The sequence below is a fragment of the Netta rufina genome, assembly GCF_964035555.1.
Source record: "Netta rufina genome assembly, chromosome: 1".
NCBI lineage: Eukaryota > Metazoa > Chordata > Aves > Anseriformes > Anatidae > Netta > Netta rufina.
The window spans coordinates 175838146-175852988 of NC_140123.1; the positions used below are offsets into that span (position 1 = coordinate 175838146).

Below are 14843 nucleotides of genomic sequence, written 5' to 3' on the forward strand. Positions count from 1 at the left end.
CGGTTCTGCCCCCCGCAGCACAAGAGACATGCGCATGGTGGGGAGAGTCCAACATGGCCATGAAAATCTTTGAGGGAGTGAAGCATCTCTCTTCTGAGGAGAGGCTGAGAGAACTGGGGCTGCTTAGCCTGGAGGAGGGGAGGCTTGGGGGAATCTCATCGATGTCCATAAATACCTAAAGAGATGGTGCAAAGAACAGGGAGCCAGGCTCTTTTCAGTGGTGCCCAGTGTCAGGACAAGAGGCAGTGGACACAAACTGGAGCACAGGAAGCTCCCCCTGAGCACCAGGCAGCATGGCTGTGCTGTGAGGCTGCCTGAGCACTGGCACAGGCTGCCCAGAGAGGCTGTGGGGTCTCCTCCTTGGGGATCTCCAAAAGCCACCTGGACATGGTCCTGGGCAGCCTGCTCTGCGTGTCCCTGCTTGGGCAGGGGCTGGGGCAGGTGGGCTCCCGAGGGCCTGCCAGCCTCAGCCAGTCTGGGATAGTGCAATTCTCCTCATTGCTCCTCATCCTCCTTGGTTCCTTTCCTTTCTTAGATTCTACTTTTTTTCTCGGTTTCTATTTCACTACTCTTATTTCCTAGTGATCATCCTGATACCTGTACTCCAAACATAGCTGAGAACCCAATACTTCACAAGAGCTGCCTGTTTTCCTCATTTCTTTGTTCATGGGGATGAGGATAGGCAGGACATTTTGGGATTACACCTCTTGCAGCTACTAGCATTGCCATTTGGCATTCTGCTTCCCCACCTTTTAAACAGAGCCAAAAGAAAAAAAAAAAGGCAGTAAGCTATAGCTGAGGTTTCACAGACATTTACTACAGCATATACCCTCAGGCCCCGCAATCTGTGATCTGCAGTATAACTGATTTTTTAAGCTTTAGTGTAAATCAGATTGTGATTTTTTTTTTCTTGAAATTCGCTGCGTGCTCTGATTGCATCTTCAGGAGGAAAAAGGGCGTATTGGAGCTGGGCTTGAAGATCCCTGTGGGTCCCTTCCCACTCGGATATTCTGTGACTGTATGGTTTGTAACCGAGCTGCCCAGTGAGCACAAGGCCGTGTCGTGGCAGCATCCATGTCGTGGCAGTATCCATGAGGCAGTGTTGTCCCAAAAGGTGGCTGTGTGCAATTTGAGGGTAACACCACAGAAACCCTGACCGACTGATGGCTGTGGGGAAAAGCATCGCCTTCACTGCCCCTTTGCCTCTTCTGCTCTTAGGCAAGTGGTGGCCTCACCACCCCTGGGGGTGTTCAAGGGAAGGTTGGACGTGGTGCTTAACGACACGGTTCAGTGGGTGACACTGGTGGTTGGGAGATGGTTGGACCAGATGATCTGGGAGCTCGTTTCCAACCCTAATGATTCCGTGGCATAATGCAGGTGAGGTGTGACAGTGCTCGCAGCTTGACAAGCCAGGCACCTGCCCGGGCCATTTCTTCGCTCCGCTTTTCGTCAGGGACAACTTCCCGGAGGCCTGGGCGGGCAGGGAGGGAGGGGAGGAGATCAGGAGGAGGGCAGGGGGCCGGGCAGGAGGCCCCGCTCCTCCCCCCGGGCCGCCCCTCGCACGCCGGGGCTGGCGCCGCCGCGCCCGTTGGGCCTCGCGCTGCCGGGAGGGCCCCGGCTGCTGCCGGGTGCCGCTGCCGGGGCCGTGGCGGCGGGAGGAGGAGGAGGAGGAGGAGGAGGAGGAGGAAGAAGAGGATGATGATGATGATGCGGCGGCTGGGGCGGGTGGCGCTGCTGTGCCTGGGCTGCGGCGTCTGCTCGCTGCTCTACGGCTTCAGCCAGCTCGCCCTCTCCCTCGAGCAGGAGCCCGGCGGCCGGCAGCGGGACCCGGCGGCGGCGGGGAGGAGCGGCGGGGCCGGCAGGTACGGGACGGGGACGGGGACGGGGACGGGGCTGGGGGCGGCTCCCCCCGCCGGGCTCCCGGGCCGGTCCCGGGGCCGGAGGGGCCGAGCCCCGCTGCGGGCAGACAAAGGGAAGGGGCCCGGGGGGCGAGGCCTGGCGGGGGGAGGGCGCTTGGGTTTGGTCCCCCCCCCCCCCCCCCCCCCAGGCAAAATGTTGGGGGGGGGGTTACGGGGCTCTGGGGTTGGGGCTGGTGACTTTGAGCGTTCACCTTCAACTTTAATCGGTGACGTTTACGGTGGGATAATTAATGAGGGCACTCGTTAAGCGAGCGCGGTTGGAGGGGTGTGAGGCTGGGCTGCGCTGCCGCTGCTGCTGCCGGCCTCCCGTCGGCAGAGGTTTGGTGTGGCAGAAATTAACGTGGTGTGGCAGAAATTAACGTGGTGTGGCAGAAATTAACGTGGTGTGCTCGGGTGGGCAGCGGGGCCGAGCTCGTTGTCAGGTTGGCTTCGTGGTCCCGTGTGCCTGGGGCTGCCGGAGCGGTGCTGCCAGCGACAACTCTGCGATGGGACCCGCTGCTGAAGCTGCAGAGACATCAGGACCAGGCCTTCGTGGGCCAGCCTAGGTCCAGCAGCGTAAATATCCGTCATTTCCATACCATACAACTTCGGTGACTGCCTCTCCTGCCCTCTCTAACACCCCTTGTTCTCCTGGGAGAACAGCTCGCACAGGTGAGCTCTGCTGGTGTGCTGGCCTGCCCGAAACCACCTGATTTTTGGGCAGCTCAGCACTCTGAAATGGCTCACCGTGCAGTTACGAAAGTGACAGCGCTGGTGCCAAGGAGTTATGGAGGATGGCAGGATGACAAACTCTGACTTAATCGTCTTAAAATATCCTGAAACAGCATTCTGAGTTGCTAGGGGTGGAGTTGGCTGAAATGTGAAACCCAACTGTTGACTGGTGTAGCTACTTGAGAGGATGTGTTGGCTTTTTTTTTTTTTTCCATGCCTTTGCTTTAGTTCAGATGAATGCAGATTACGACTTGGAAAAAAGTGGGGATGTTTGTTCCTCGCTTCTTGTTCGGGATTACAGTCTGTGAGGAGTCGAAATGCAGCACTAGTTCTAAGGAACATGGTAACTAGAAAAAAGTTTTATGTAACATTTCATTGGAATAATAAATCAGTTTTAAACAGAAATGTGAGAAAAAAAATCCTATGTATGACTTATGTAGATTAAATATTTTATCAAAACAAGAAGAAAGCTTTTGCTGGGCAAAAGATGGTAATCTAAATAATTTTGCGTTAGCAAACATTGACATTACTATGAGGTGGATCATGGTCCTTAGCAAAAGAACAAACTTTATTTTAAAAGTTATACTTATTAGTTTTAAAAATAGTTTTACTAACACTTTAGAGTTAACTTAAACTTAGAGTAACTTAAACTTAGTTTAAGTTACTTTAACTTGAATACCAGTGGGGGAGAACCCCAGCAAGGTTCAAGCAGCTTCTTGCTTGCTGCATCACAGTGGGATGAGATACAAATCTGCACTGTGTTGCAGAGTGGAAAAGCCTTACAGACTGAGAAAGTTATCTTCCAAAGGTGCCACAAATGATTCATAAGCATATAGTTTTGTGAAGACATACCTTTTTGCATAATCAGTGTCTGTTTGACATCTCTGTGGGAGTTCTTTACCTATAAACTGCTGTCAAAGTAAAAGCTGAGGATGAACATCTTCCTGTTGTAAACTGTTGAAGTTTTTATGCTGCTTGTACAAACACCATTTATAAAACTTGGGTGCAAAAAAGCTGGGTCCCTTAGAACAGAGTCCATTAAAGGCTTTTAAGGAAAGCATTTAAGGGACTGTTCATAGGAAAAAAAAAAAAAAAAGTATTCTGTGGCAGTTAAGGAATGCCACACCAAATGATGCTTAAGATGCTTATTTTGGTTATTCTCAGGCATTAAATCATGTTATGCTTTTGTGTGATTGATACACGCATCTTGATGAATGTATGGGTGTATTTCACATTTCATACTTCCACTGTTTCTCTAGTGGAGCTGGAGCCTGATAGTTACAAAGCTGTTTTATGCCTGCTTTTTGTGTACTGCAGCAAAAGATTGGTAACCCTGTAGAGAAAATTCTGTTCAGATAACATTTTCATCCGTCCTGAAGTTCAGTGTTTCATGTGCATTAATAGTAGCTCTCAGCAGTGAGCTCCTTCAGCTGTTTTTACTGTTAGCTTTAAAATACAGTTTAGCAAAGCAAGTTCAACTGCCATTGAAGGCATTTATGCACTCAGCAGTGCTTTTCTCTCCTCTCAGCTGAAAAGGAAACTCTTTTTCCCAAATAATCTCATTTAGTATATGACATAAGAGCAGAAGGAGCTTGGCCGTATTCTGTGATGGGGAAGAAAAGCCAAGATTTTTGGTAGTTTTCAGAAGCATGTGAACTGAAAACTGCAAGCTTTGAATAAAGTTTCAGAATACCACACCTGGAAGAATTTTGCAACAGTGATGATGCTTTTAAGTAGAAAATCTTTAATTAAAAGGGAAGTACCATGTTGAAACTAGAATTACAGGTTGAGGCAAGATCCTCCAATAACCATAACAATTCAGAGGAGCTTGTTGGGTAATCACTTTGGTAATGAGTTGTTTGTTTCAAAGGCTACGGTAGCCTGAGGAACAAGATGACTGGAAACTAAAAGCTCGTGTCTTGAAACTTGGTATAAGTAGCTGTAGAGCATTTCAAGAATTTTAGTTAAATCCCGAGATTGTCCTCATGATTATTCCAGCGAGAAAAGCAGTAATGAATAGTAAGTAGTCATATATAATAGCTGAATGAACAACAGATCTGAACTTGAAAATAGAGAACGCTTAAGTGTCTCCCTCCAGAAGACACAAAGTCAAAATTTGCTGTGCATAGTCAGCTGTTTTTTCCTTTGCTAGTATGATGTATGGATGAGGAAGGTGGCCGTGGAAAAAATATAGCAAATGTGCATTTATCCACCTTTTTTTTATTTTTATTTTTTTTTACATGTGTATCATTCAATAACATTATAATCTGCTGTCTGTGGAGGATCCTTTCAAGGCAGTACTCCTCCACATGCTTTCAGATCAGCTAATTAGCAGGCTGTAACTGTGCTTATAAGAAGTGAGTCTTCAGTTAATTTTATCAATATTGCCACTTCAATTAAGCAGATAATCTTCATCTTTCTATTTGGGTCCAAAAGGAGTGCTAATCTAACAGCAAGCTTGTGAAAGAGAGCAGGGTTTGGTCTGTAGTCAGCTCCACGAATTCAGTGAGGTCAGTGAATTTGACCCTATTAAAATTACTCATTTTTTTTGTTATGCTCTAGTTTAGCATTTTCATGCAGCCAGGCACACTGTTTTGTGGTGTGTAACTGCTGTCTGATTCTCTCTTGCTCTCTAACTAGACTGGCAAAGGGAGAGTTAAGTGGATTATAGTGCCTGGAAAAGTGCAAGAAGTGTATAACCCAGCAGCTTAGGCAGCAGAGTGGGATGGCTGTAATAGATCTTTCTTCCCTTGCTCTGTAGGCAGCTGTTTGCCTCTGTGTCAGAACGTAACCAGCAGTTGCACCAGAGTGTTTCTCAGCTATTGTACTTTAAGGGATTGGTCTAGGAACTGTCTAAACATTTCAGAATGTGAGCAAAACTTTTAAAAGGATAAAGCATGGAATAATTTGAAGTTGAAACTTCATTTAAAAAAAAAATCAGCTGAGTGTGTCAGGTAGCTAAGTTGACTAACAAATGCTGTTTTAAATAGACATGTTATTAGTTAATGAAGCATGATCAAGACTCTTCTAGTAAAGTTTGTCCTGTGTCAGATGTTTTAACATTAAATTTGGGATCCGCTGCCTCCTGTCTAATAAAGCTGTTACTTCTCAGATGAAAATAAATGGAAACAAATTTGGGATATTGTTCAGGTGAAGCTATTCAGAAGAACCAGGGCTTCTCAGTGTGTTTGGGAGTGGAACTGAACGACTCTTATTTCCTAACTTTTTACTCCCTCATGTATGAGCAGGAAGGAAATAAAGCTGCAGCCTTCCTGTTTTGCTGCGCCAGTCTTTCTCGGTTACTCGATGCTTGCAGCTTAGTGCAGCACTGAAGGGATGCAGCAGCCGTGACTCAAGTTAGTTGGCTGCAACCCTGCTTATTTGGACATGCTGCTAAATCGTTAGGAAGTTACAGTGGTGTAAGAGATGCCATCTGGACCCAGAAGTATGCTTGAAAGCTATGATCTCCGCTAATAGGAAGCCCACCAGCAAGCTTAACAAAAGGATTTTTTTTACCACTGGTTGCTGGGAGATCCTCATGGTGAGAACTTGCCTCGCTGAGCAGAGGGCCTCAGTCAGTGTGAGTCATGCACTGCTAGGTATTTTGCACATAAATTAAAAATTGCTCCGAATCAGGCCAAAATGCATACATTTTTGCTATATCTATAAAACTAGATTTTTCTCACTATCTCTTTGTGATGAAACTAAATTACCTGATAGAGGATATAGAGGCTAGGGGAGAGATACCTTGAGCTGACAAACAGACTTTTGAGAATGCTTGTTTATGCTACCAATGTATTTTTTTTTTTTTTTTTTTTTTTTTTTAATTTTTGGCAGTGGTTGGTATCAGTTGTTGTCCAAGCTGGCAGTCTGACGGTGTCAGCTCCATGGCCCTGTGTCCAGCCCGCAGCAAAGCTGAGCATTAATTCCCGACAGGCGCCCACACCCACACTCCATGCATACGCATACGGCTGGCCACAGACAGCACCACAGAGAAAACAGCTCTTGCACAACCACAGACAGCACAGGTGGCCTGATCCTGTTCCCTCCTCTGGCTAATCAGGGTGGAAGCCTCTTAGTGAGAAGCATGTAAATGTACACAGCGTGGGGCCGGGAGTAACTGGCCTTACTTAGGCTCAGAGAGGCAGGAGCCAGCTGCTGGGCAGGCCGGTCCTGCAAACCAGCAGGCTTGCAGCCCTGCTGTGGTTGCTGGTACCCAGACTCCCTAAATACGCACAGCCAGGCACTGATGGGGATCTGTGGATCCCTCCACTAACCGCCCTTAGGCACTCAGTCCCACTGGCAGCCGGATTGCCTGGTCTCCCGGTTGCTTCATGCAAATGTTTCTGTCGCAGAGCTGGTCCAGTTGGACCTGTGGCCTTCATGCCAGCCAACCCGAAACTCACCGGGCCCCTCTGCTGGCTGACTGGGACCCTCTGGTCCCCCCAGTGGCCACCCCTCAGACACTGAGACTTTTGGGGCTGGCTTAAACCCCTGACTCTTTTCCCTGTCTTTGGTCATTCCCCAAAACCTAAAGGTTATTCCTTTAGATTTAAGGTAAACCTAAAAGGGCATTCCCCCAAATGCCCTTCCCCAGCAGGCCCCCTGCCTGCAGCCCCCTCTCCTCAGCCGTGGGGTGAGGCGGAGAGCTGGGCCCAGTGCCTCCTGCCTCACGGCTGGGAGGAGCTGGGGCAGGGCTGCTTGGGTTGCTGGGTTTCCTCCAGCCTTTCTTTTCTCCTCTGTGTTTATGGAGATTAGCCTTCAACCACACAGCCGGTATCAGGCGGAGCAAAATACCCTAATGCTAGAGGTGGCTGTTCCTGCCCAACTGGTGTTCTCCCAGGTAACCTGTTTGTTGGACTAAACACACCTCCTTGGCTTTGTGAATCACTTGTGACACTTTATTTGTCTTCCAAGCAAAAATAAAATCTTCATGAATGTCTTTTTCGAATGAACTTACTGTGAATAGCAATAAGAAAACGCTATCCGTCGGATTCAGTCTCTTAATCGGTTCTGTGTGAAAGCCGTGTGGAGTAGGGTAGCGTACGGTCAGCTGGGAGATGGGCCTGTTTGCAGGAAAAAGGCTAATGTTAGGCAAAGTACACACACCTGCATCTTGGTAACACCTCTCTTTGAAATGAAGTTTATGAGTCAAATCCATGGCTGACATCTTGTCATCGTGCTAAACGGGATATTGAAAAGTCCTAACGTGGCACTTTGGCACTAATTCAAGCTTGCCCCTTGCCATAGCAGGCTGGATAAGACAGTAGCTCGAGGCAGCTGAGAAAAACACTGCTCTCGTGACAGCTGGAAGAAGAATCCCCTGTAATAATAATATGATATAATATGATAATCTTCCAAACCAGAGACTGTTTTTTTGAGAGTCTTTTAATTTTTTAGAGTCTATTAATTTGACCTCAAAATAATGAGAGACAGTACAGAAATGTACTGGAGATTGTAAAGATCATTCTTTAGATAAACACAAGGTCTTGATGTGCCTTAAAGTTGTTTTTTTTTTTTTTCTTTTCTTTTTCTTTTCATTTTTTTAAAAACAAAAACAACTTCAAAAGTAACAAAGATTAAGGCAAGAGAGAATCTGGCACAGACAACTTGCAGTTTTACACCATTAACTTTCCCCAGAGAAATGCAAATACGCACTTACCCGTGTCCGTTACCCTTTTTTGTACCTAGATGTTTATTTGTGGATTAGATTTCTCTAATTCTTGCAAACACATGTATCTACAGGATATGAGGATTTCCTGTGATCTCCACCAAAGAACTCAGCCCCACCAACAATTAATGACACATAGTGTAATACTTTGTGTTTATCAGGTTGTTTTTTTTCAAGTGTCAAGAAATTCTACAGCTTGCCATTTTTGATATTATAGTAGTTATTTAATGTGATTTTTCACAAAGAATTGACCTTTGCAGTTGTCAGGTTACCCTGCTGAGATGGTGCTGATTGATTTAAATCTTGCAAAACAAACTTCCAGTACGGTTTTGAGCTGTATCCTTTAATCTTTCCATCATCATTTTTTCATGTGGTTTTCCTTCTTGCACATTTTTGATTCACAGATACTAATTTTCAGGCAAGGATAAACACCATTGGCATCATGTCACCAGGGCATAAAGATGAAGCATAGGAAGTCCCTCAACAGTGCATACCTCTTGCTTTGCAATATTCCCCATGCTCGTTTAAGATTTTAAATCTTGACGTTGATTCCCTCGACAGAAACTTTGAACCATGTGCTTCTAATGCTCTTTTAAGATATTTCCCATATTGCTGTTTCATAAAATTTAGTGATGGTGTAGCAAACCTTATTTTTTAGTTGTTAGCATAGCACAAGTCAACAAATTATTAGTTTTGTCATTAGTATGGAAAAAGAAAACTTGTCGGACGTGGAGATTATTTCTGTTTTGTAGTAACCTTTTGTTATGAAGTAATGGAATCCATTGGTACCGAAAGTCCGGTTTTAAATGAGTTTTGCAGGTGTGCTCTAAATAGTCATGGGTGAATAGGGATTGTGTTTAAATGGGCAATGTAAGTTTGAAATCGAAAGGTTTTACTCCTCTGCTTAGGTTAGACAAAGGTACTGCAAAGCTGAGGGAGTTCCTCGCAGCTTTGTGTTGCCTTGGACTTGCACTAAGCAGAGAAGGTAGAACAACTTTAACAAATTCCTGCCCCTTTGTTTCTCTAAAAATACATGGAGAGGAAAGGTGAAAGGATTGGGACTGCTCTTCCTTAAAAGAACCCCTCCTGGTTGACACCTCCTCTTTTGTGTTACCCAGGCTCCATTACAAAGGGAGTCTTTTGTCAAGTAATTACCTATTCAAGTTATGTTTGAGCTACGAAGTAATCCATTTAACTTTGCCATAAATTCAGTAACATTCATGTAGGTTATTTTTGTCTTATCCTGTTAGGTGTAAGAATTTGTCTGTATCTTTCTGGAATTCCTATTGGATGCTGCCCTCTGATGTTTGTGGAATGAACTGCTTTTGGGAAGCTGCTTTTAGGTAGGATCTGTTATTAAATAGTACTTTATTGTTTGGTTACAGACAGGTGCAGCTAATATAACAGCAGTTTGGGCTGTTTAACAAGGTGACAAAGCAAAATCTTTTGATTGCTTCTCATATATTTCACATGCTTATATTATGGTTGCCTTTAGATAGGCTTTCTTTTTGTTCTGTGTTTGAGACATTGTAGATTCAAGAGGTGTTATTACAAAGAATACTTTTTTCAGTTGTATTGCTTAAATAAATAAATATTTGTTATTATTGGTAAAAAGTCAATCTGAATATAGTTTGAAAAGTTACCGATGAATTTTTTGATAAATAAAACTTGTAGCACAGTAATACCCGTGATATGACTTGTAATCATGACAGGTAAGCTTAGTTGTTAAGTCTTGGGGTTTTTATTAAAATTCCGTATTATATAGAATATGGGGAGGGTACTTCAACCCAAACCACTGAAATGACTACTGCAGAATGCATTTTAAGATACAGTACATTAAAGCATATACCGTGTCCTTAAAGTTTACCTTTAATAAGAAGTTTAAATGCTTTGATGTGGTTGTTCACATGCTTTAGGCTGTCAGGTTATGAAAGTAACTTGTAAAGAAATGGAGGAAGCCTTAATCTACTCAAGGATTCTTCTCTGACCTGTATAGTTCTCCTCAGTATATAACTAAGCTTTAAAGTTATTTTTTCTTATATCTAAAATTCAAATGATCGTCCATTTTTTGAAGTTTTAGCTTCATAAAACTTAAAATGTTACTGAAAATGATAATCATGGGAAAGATTTTAGATCTGTCCCCTATTCTTCTTTGCCTGTGTGCTTTCAGTGCTTTTTAAACTTATCAGTTGCCAAGAAGGTATGGCTTACATTGATTTTTAGGCTGTTAGTGAAGTACCCAGTTAAATTGGGACTGCTGAGTGTTTCTCCCTGCCCTTAGTAGCCAGTGTGTCACCCTCCTCTGACAGAGGGATTCACCTGCGTTTCTCTTTGGTTTATTTATCTGTCTGAATGGACTCGGTTCACATCCTTTTCCCTTGAGGTTAACTTTTGGGAGTTTAGCATCATGAAGTTTAGTGATGTGGGGGTAAACCGAGTGTCAGTGCTGTTGTGGTGGGGGGTGTTAGGGGCTTAGTCTGTCCTTTTTCAGAGAGACAGGATGAGATTGTAAGCTTTGTTCATTCATGGACATCTGAGCCAGTGTTGCAGTTGTGCAGTGCGGAAAGGGAAGAGGGTGATATTGTCTTTTGACCCCATTGCCTGTGAGGATGTCCCCAAACTCTCCACAATACAATGGAATGCGTTAAACCAACAGAAAACTTCCCTTCCAGATTTCATGCTGGGCTCAAGGTAAGTAGTGGGAACTTGGAACCAGCCATGGAGAAAACACCACGCAGCTCCTTTGCGCGTACATTCAGCTATAACACGTTCTGGTCTATTGAGGATGCTGCAGCTGCCCAAAGAGGTTGAGGAGCTTCCGTCCCTGGAGATCTTCCAAAGCCACCTGGACATGGTCCTGAGCACTGGGCTCTGGGTGGTCCCTGCTTGGGCAGGGGTTGGAGCAGCCTCGGCTGTCCTGTGAATGTTGTGCTGGCTCTAGTGCTTCTTTACTTCCTTAGGGACCTGTCCTAACTTCAGAGGGGTCCACTTCCCTCCCTCTGACTTTAATTCTTGTTATGCTTAATGAGTTCAGTTAGTTTCAGAGAGCTGCATGAGTGCCAGAATTTGGGTTTGTGCAAGAACAGCGGGGAAGATGGCAGAAAGGAGGAGAAAGTGCTCCCTCTTTGGATGGCAGCAAGCAATTTCAGTGTCTCAGCATTCAGCCTGCTGCATAAGCCTCATTTCCCTGCATGTACTGGAATAACAGAAGAGAGTTGCCATTTGGTTTCAGCTTCAGGTATGAGCTGTAATTTTGCTTTTCTCTCAAAGAAAATAGGTGCATTGTACTAGGTGCACTGATAAGTTGAAGAATTCAGGCCGTTGGTACCATTTTATGCTTCTCAAGTGATGTTGAGTCACTCTGAAGTTTGCAGGCAGATTTTGGAGGAAGAGGAGTAAACTTAATTCCATGCAAGTTTATTAATCACAGCAAATGAAACCTAACATTCTTGTTTCCTGAGATCATGTGTAAAGCCACTTCAGGATTGACTCTTCAAGAAGATAAATTTTAAACTCTTTCTGTGAAGAGGCAACATTGTGACCGAGTTGCATGTGTTTTGCAATAAAGGACTGAAACTTCTACCTTTATAACTTCTACCTATTATAATTTGATCCTCAGTTCACTGAACCTTTGTGGTGTTACTGAGTGCAACTGTTGTAGTGATGTGCAAAATGAAGAGACTGGGATATGAGAAAATCCTTATAGTTACGTATCTTATTGAAATGTTAGGATAGCTAACTCCACTGCCTTCAGACTTGGCAACAAAGTAATGGGAGTCCCAATGAGAATGTTTTTAATAGAAATGGCATAGTCTGGTCATTTAACCTCACCAACGCTTATCTTAAGTATTCTGTTTGGTCTGATTTAATCCATAAAAAGAGAACAGTATTTATCCAAATCATAAATCAGTTTGTGAATAGAGCTTCTGGTGTTCTATTCCTGCTGTTTCAATAAACAGACTCAAATGAGTTTGTCCAGAGGAGCAGACCACATAGCCAGAGTTTCTTTGTTAATAGAATATTCATAAATTTTATCTCAATGAGATGGAGTATCTCTTTGTCCTTTGTTAGTCAAGTTATTCGAACATTGAAGGTTGTTCTTTATCCTCTACATTTTTAAATCTTTCTTTTGAAAATCTTCATTTTTTTTTCTGTGTTTATAACTTGAAACTGTTAGCCGCTTTTTTTTTTTTCTTCTGGATGTTGGAACTGCAGGTGATGCATTTATCCATGAGAGAGAACTTGGCATAGGCATTTTTTGAAATGCAGATCGCTACATCATTTTCACATGAGGAACTGTATATGTTTAATGCATGGATTTGTAAGATTCAAGTTTGTACAACAGAAGTGTTGGAGACCCGTAGAGATCTGGAAGTTCGTAGGAGAGGTGTTCATAGACACTTCAGTCTGACTCATGGTATAGCTAATTCAACCTCACTTGCAATCAGTGAGCTGTTGGTGATTCTAATAATGTTTTTTCCAGATCTTGTCTCTTTAAGTTAGTCTACAATCTATTGCCCATGGGAATCTGTGGGAAGGATTTTTGAGCCATTCTGCACCCATGTTTTATATCAACATTGTAATTAACAACGCTATTCAGACAGAACATCTTATGTACAGAATATTTTTTGTTAGCTTTTAATTTGATAGAAGGATAAGGTCAAGTTTTGTTTTTTTTTAAACATATAATGGTTAGATTTTATCTGAAATTTAAACAATACTTATAAAGATGAAATGAGGCTCAGGTTTTGCATGACCTAGATGATTCATATCCTTTTTGGTGCACCTCTCACGGTGCCCAGTGTGACCTGGCAGGTGTGGCTGCTCATCTGTGCAGTAGACCGAGTAAGAAGAAAATCTTGGAGGTCATTACTGTGGTTATCTGGTCTGTCTGCTTTCAGTTGTTGGATGTTGCTTCTAACTGGGTTTTCACTTGCATTGCCTAATTAAAAAGGCATTCCACATTTCTTGAGTGCATCGAGGTCCTGGGGATGTGGATAAATTAAAATGAAATGTGAAAGTCCTGAAAATATCTAGCTCGTTGGAGGATGGGACTTTCAACTTCTGTAGTAGATTTTTAAATGGCTAATTGTAACTTCATACCTAATCTACTAATTGAGTTTGTAATTGAGTAGATGACATTTAGACATCATATGCAGTGGTATCATTAGCGTACTTACACAAAATAAGCTTTGATTAGGGCTTATTTTTAATTCAGTGCTGCGGTAGAAAGTTAAGCTCAGTAAAAACTAGAGTTTTCATCACTTTCAAATCCAGATAATTTCCTTGATCATACTTTCTGTAAATGTGGGAATGATTTCACAGTTGCATTTTGATCAGTGCAGGCTTTGCTGCCTTCTCACTCTGCCTATTTGCTTTTCTTTTTCTGGTGAGTAAAGGCTGCTGGGTCACGCTCCGTAATGTTCAATTGATTTAGATCAAGCACAAAGCATGACAAGAAAAGAGGATGTGATAAGTAAGCCATCCGTATTGTATTTACATATCTACCATTTGTTCTTTGGAGACATACTGTGGTGCCAGGTTTGAAATAATACAGGTTGGTTATATGGAAATTTGTCCTGTGTTTTCTGTACAATTTGATTTGTATTTTACATGCCAATTGCCAGAAGATTTGTATGGGGAAAATATTTGCAGTGATAATGTGGCTAGCTTTTTATACCAAAAAAGAAAACATGTTTGCAATAGGATTCTGTTTTTTTTTTTTTTGTTTTTTTGCTTTTGTAAGAGTAAGAGACTTTCAACGCAGCTGAACCTAGCAATCTAATTGAACAACCAAATGGAAAGTTAGGTTAGTGATGTTGAGGAATGACTGAGACTTAATGAAGCCACCTTGTTTAGGGAGCCGAATATTGCCGACATGATGTGTGTGTTGCAGAGCATATGGGAAAACAATCAAAGAAACACTCTCCCAGAGAAAATACATAGGCAAAACTTGTTTTGAGGTAGAATAACTCTTGTTATTTTGCATTCTACACATTGTACAAGAACATTCTATAAGAATGTTCACTTGTAACCTACAAAAAAAATCTTACAGTCTAATATTAGCATTGTGTAATGCAGTGGTGCTTGTACATGAAAAGTAGTTGTGCAAGTTGACTGCCCTTTTCTCAGAAAATGACAAATATTTTTAATTATCCTCCCTGATGAGTCAAAATAAAATTTGAAAGGACAACAGCTACAGAGCTGACTTACTGCTCCAGTTATTCATATCCCTCTGTATTCTCAGTACCTGAATGCTAACCTTTCCTTCCTTGGCTTCCCCAGCCACATTAAAGGAGTCAGGGAGGACAGCTGACAGCCAGCAAAGTTGTTCTGGGAGCTTCCTGATAATCCCTAGGCATGTTCTTAGCAGCAGATCAGCGGATGGTAAAAGGAGTTCTTATGCACCAATGTGTTTTATTGGTGTTTTTTTTTTTTTTTTTTTTTTTTTACACAAATGACTTCCTATGACTTCCCTAACAACTTGTTGTAATCCAGTGCCACTATATTTGTATGTGCTAAAAAAATAAGAGTGGTGGAGA

The 14843-nt window shown here is 43.1% G+C and overlaps 1 protein-coding gene across 2 annotated transcripts in view; it reads left to right on the forward strand.

Annotated features, from left to right (window-relative positions):
• Positions 1 to 1695: 1695 nt before the first annotated feature.
• GXYLT1 (glucoside xylosyltransferase 1) overlaps positions 1696 to 14843 on the forward strand; it is a gene marked incomplete at its 5' end in the record, with an annotated part of 31562 nt that continues 18414 nt past the window's right edge. Inside the window, 2 exons of one of the 2 annotated variants that reach the window (XM_084282464.1) lie at positions 1696 to 1862; positions 9552 to 9644. In XM_084282464.1, the coding sequence (XP_084138590.1) occupies positions 1696 to 1862; positions 9552 to 9644 (260 nt within the window). The remainder of the gene's footprint in view (positions 1863 to 9551; positions 9645 to 14843) is intronic. The other variant, XM_084282465.1, reaches the window with a different exon arrangement.